Source organism: Arachis hypogaea, chromosome 7 (genome assembly GCF_003086295.3).
Source record: "Arachis hypogaea cultivar Tifrunner chromosome 7, arahy.Tifrunner.gnm2.J5K5, whole genome shotgun sequence".
Taxonomy (NCBI): domain Eukaryota; kingdom Viridiplantae; phylum Streptophyta; class Magnoliopsida; order Fabales; family Fabaceae; genus Arachis; species Arachis hypogaea.
This window is the reverse complement of record NC_092042.1, coordinates 31,819,656-31,823,051: the sequence shown is the minus strand read 5'-3', so window position 1 is coordinate 31,823,051 and position 3,396 is coordinate 31,819,656. Positions and strand designations below refer to the sequence as shown.

Genomic DNA, 3,396 nt, shown 5'->3' with positions numbered 1-3,396 from the left:
TATCATAGATATTCATGTTTGTCTTCTTCTTTTTTAAGTGGTAGGCCAAAATATGATTCTGAATCTGAAGAGGCCTTCATTTTCCTACAGATAGTGGAAAGATAGAAGAAATGAATATGCTTATTTTTTTGTTTTTAAATATCACACTATAAGAGTATTAATGAAAAAATTAGGAGAATACAAAGATTATGTACCTGAAAAAAATCCTTCGTAATTCATCATACATCTCCTTGTAAATAACTTCTTGCATCTTGAAAAACTGTCAGATTTTGTTTAACATAAAAATAACCACATAAATGCTTCAGGTTTATTCAATTAAATTGATTTCTTTTTATAAAGAAGAATTCAATTAAAACCTGTAGTATTGTGATGTCTTGTTTTTCATTGAACTTTCTGAAAGGACAAAGAAATGACATTAATCCTTGTTTATCATTGACAAAATATAAATTAAATGATATTACATCTTTTTTTCTAGGAATTTTTTTTCAATAACAATTACCTGCAATGATATTGTTTGGTATCAAAATGAGTTAGTTGTGTTCTTATAAATTCATGGCTGAAAAAAAAAGCTAAAGTTTTAAAATAATTGGTATATAGGAAGAAATAGACGAAAATATTTATTATGTAATAGAAGTTTATTGCATTACCTTTTATTCTTTTGATCCAATATTTCTCTTTTTACCATCTTCCATAATTGAGTTTTGTCTGCTTTAACTGTACCTCCCCAACCAATAGAATAAATTTTGATTGGATGAACCTGAGTCAATTTTACATTTGATCAATAACACTAAAATAAAAATATGTATCATCGATGCAATTGTCACTGTCATTAATGTTGTAATTGATTGCTCATTGATGCAATTGATTGCTCATCCTTCCATGTATTCCATAACGATTGGAATCCTGTTTTTTGTAATTTATTGCATATATGTATCACAATATATTTCAGTAGTGTTTTATATATTACCTTAGAATTAAGTAATGTTACATCCCAAATAAGACATACCTCTATCTTTTATGAGTTTTAAAATTTTAATTTTTATAATTTTATTGCTAAAATTATAAAATTAATAGCAACATTTAAAGAAATCAAAGTTTGAATTTTTTTCAAAGTATATATAAACATTGCAAACTATAATTTATTAAAAAACCAATAATGATATATTTTAAGGATGTATGATATAATTTTTATAATTTATGTGAATCATAGTTGGTGCATACCTGTTGGGTAAAGTAGAGGTTTCGGTTCCTTTCCTTTATCTCATTTAATATGCTGATGAGCACTCTTAATATCAAATTATCTGTTAAAAATCTTAGTCATTAGTTGTTAAAATTAGTGACCAAAACTATCTATTACAATGTTGATATTGTAATGATAAAATTACATAATACACGGATTATACTTGTAAAAAGGCTCACGTATTTGCCAAGCACATAAATTACCTGAGGTGAAGGTAACAAAATTTCTTTGAACACCACATTCTTTGTGAATTGTCCCCTTTTTCGATCTACTGTTCCTTCTTTGACTAAGATTTTTGTGGTTGACTGAGAAACACTTCGAGATAGAGCAACGTATAATTGACCATGGCTGAACACATGTTTAGGGAGATAGATCTTTACCTTAGGGATAGTTTACCCTTGTGATTTATTTATCGTTAAGGCAAAACTCAACCTTACAGGAAATTGCTTTCTAATAAGCACAAAGGGTAGTCCTGAGTTCTCAGTTGTTTTGTGTTTTATCCGAGGCAGAAAAGCTCTTTTTCAGAGTGATGACCTGTTAAAATTTCTACGTCTAACATGTTTTGAAAAGTTCCTCGACACAGTAGCCTTGTGCCATTGCATAAGCCTGCCTTAGGATCTATGTTTCTTAGTAACATCAGAGGAGCACCTTTTTTACCTTCAACATATGAGGTGGCAATCCACCTGTGGAGATCGAGTTAAGATATTCTTGTTGATAAAGATTATTTGTATCTCCTTCTACTTCATCAAAGGATGCTAAAAGTCGTTCGTCTCCCGGAAATTGGTTGATGACTATATCATTAAGCTGTTGCACATCATGATTCTTGGGTGTCAATATCGCTCTCTCCACCATATAAGATGCATCCCACACATGAGATTGCAAATTTGGAAAGGTTTCTTCTATTAATTTGTGTAATGATGCCTCACCTTCCCATGGTTTTGCCATGTGTGTTTCTATTTGTACCAAGTCTTCACATACAGTAGGCTCAATCCCATCCCCTATGCGCATAAAATACTCTGCAAAATCACGATCATTAAGAGATCGCATATTTTGTCGCAAGTAGAGAATTTTGGTGAATGCCCACAAATGTGATTTAACAATGGAAGCTGAAATCATTTGCGACTTACTTCCTTTTCGGCACAACAGGTAGTACTTGGCGAAAATCCCCTCCCACAACCATCACTTTCCCTCCAAATAGATTATTGTTTTCTGAGATGTCTCGCAATGTGCGGTCCAATGACTCAATTGTCTCTTTATTAGCCATCGATGCTTCATCCTAAATTATCGCTGTCGTCTGCCTAATCAGTTTTACGAGATCAGATTGTTTACTTATATTGCACGTGGAGGATGGCTCTGCATTGATTGGGATCTTAAATCTAGAATGAGCTATTTGACCACCAGAGTTGCAGCTATTCCTGAGGACGCAATTTTCAAGGCAATATGCCCTTTACTTCTTAAGTCTGCAATTATAGCTCTGTAAAGAAATGTCTTACCTGCTCCTTCTGGTCCATCCACAAAGAACACTCCACTTTCTCTTCGATCAACTGTATTCATAATGCACCTGAAAGCTGCAGACTGTTCATGATTTAATCTTTCTATAGAACACATGTCTTCTTGAGGAACTTCGATGGATATTTCTTCTTGAATAATTCTAGGCATGAAGTTGTCGTTGTCGTTGTCTGAGGTTAGAGCTGGTAAATCGTATTGTGCAATATGTTTTCCATGCTGTAGGAGGATGTCATTTAAATCCCTAAGCAAACAATTTGTCAAACCCATTGCAGGTTGTAGTGCTTGTTGATGCGTAATCATCCATCAAACATGAAAGAAACTCGTCCCACAGACTTCTTACATCTGTTGGCTCACAAAAAATTAAAATCGTGGCAAACAACCTTCTTAAAGCACATGGAATTCTCAAAATAGATGCCTCAACCAAACATAATCTTATACTACTATCACTCTCCAACAGTCCTCGATGCTGAGTGGATTGCTTAAAGGACGAATATTGGACACCATCGACTGTTAGCAAATCATCCCAACCAGTTTGGCCTCTTACATTTGACAACAGAATACGCAAATAGAATTTTTCACCTTCTGTTGGCGAAACGGTATAGATCTAACCGATAGCTCTCTTTTGTGACCTGCGTCGTCGCCATTCT

General features: G+C 33.5%; 1 protein-coding gene across 1 annotated transcript; it reads right to left on the bottom strand.

Annotated features, from left to right (window-relative positions):
- Positions 1-1,876: 1,876 nt before the first annotated feature.
- LOC140174336 (uncharacterized) lies at positions 1,877-2,356 on the bottom strand. Its single transcript, XM_072198777.1, has one exon. The coding sequence runs from the start codon at positions 2,354-2,356 to the stop codon at positions 1,877-1,879; it is 480 nt and encodes a 159-aa protein (XP_072054878.1).
- Positions 2,357-3,396: the final 1,040 nt, after the last annotated feature.

Coding starts and splice junctions, on each gene's coding strand:
- LOC140174336 (XM_072198777.1), bottom strand. CDS start 2,356: ATGATTTCAGCTTCCATTGTTAAATCACATTTGTGGGCATTCACCAAA.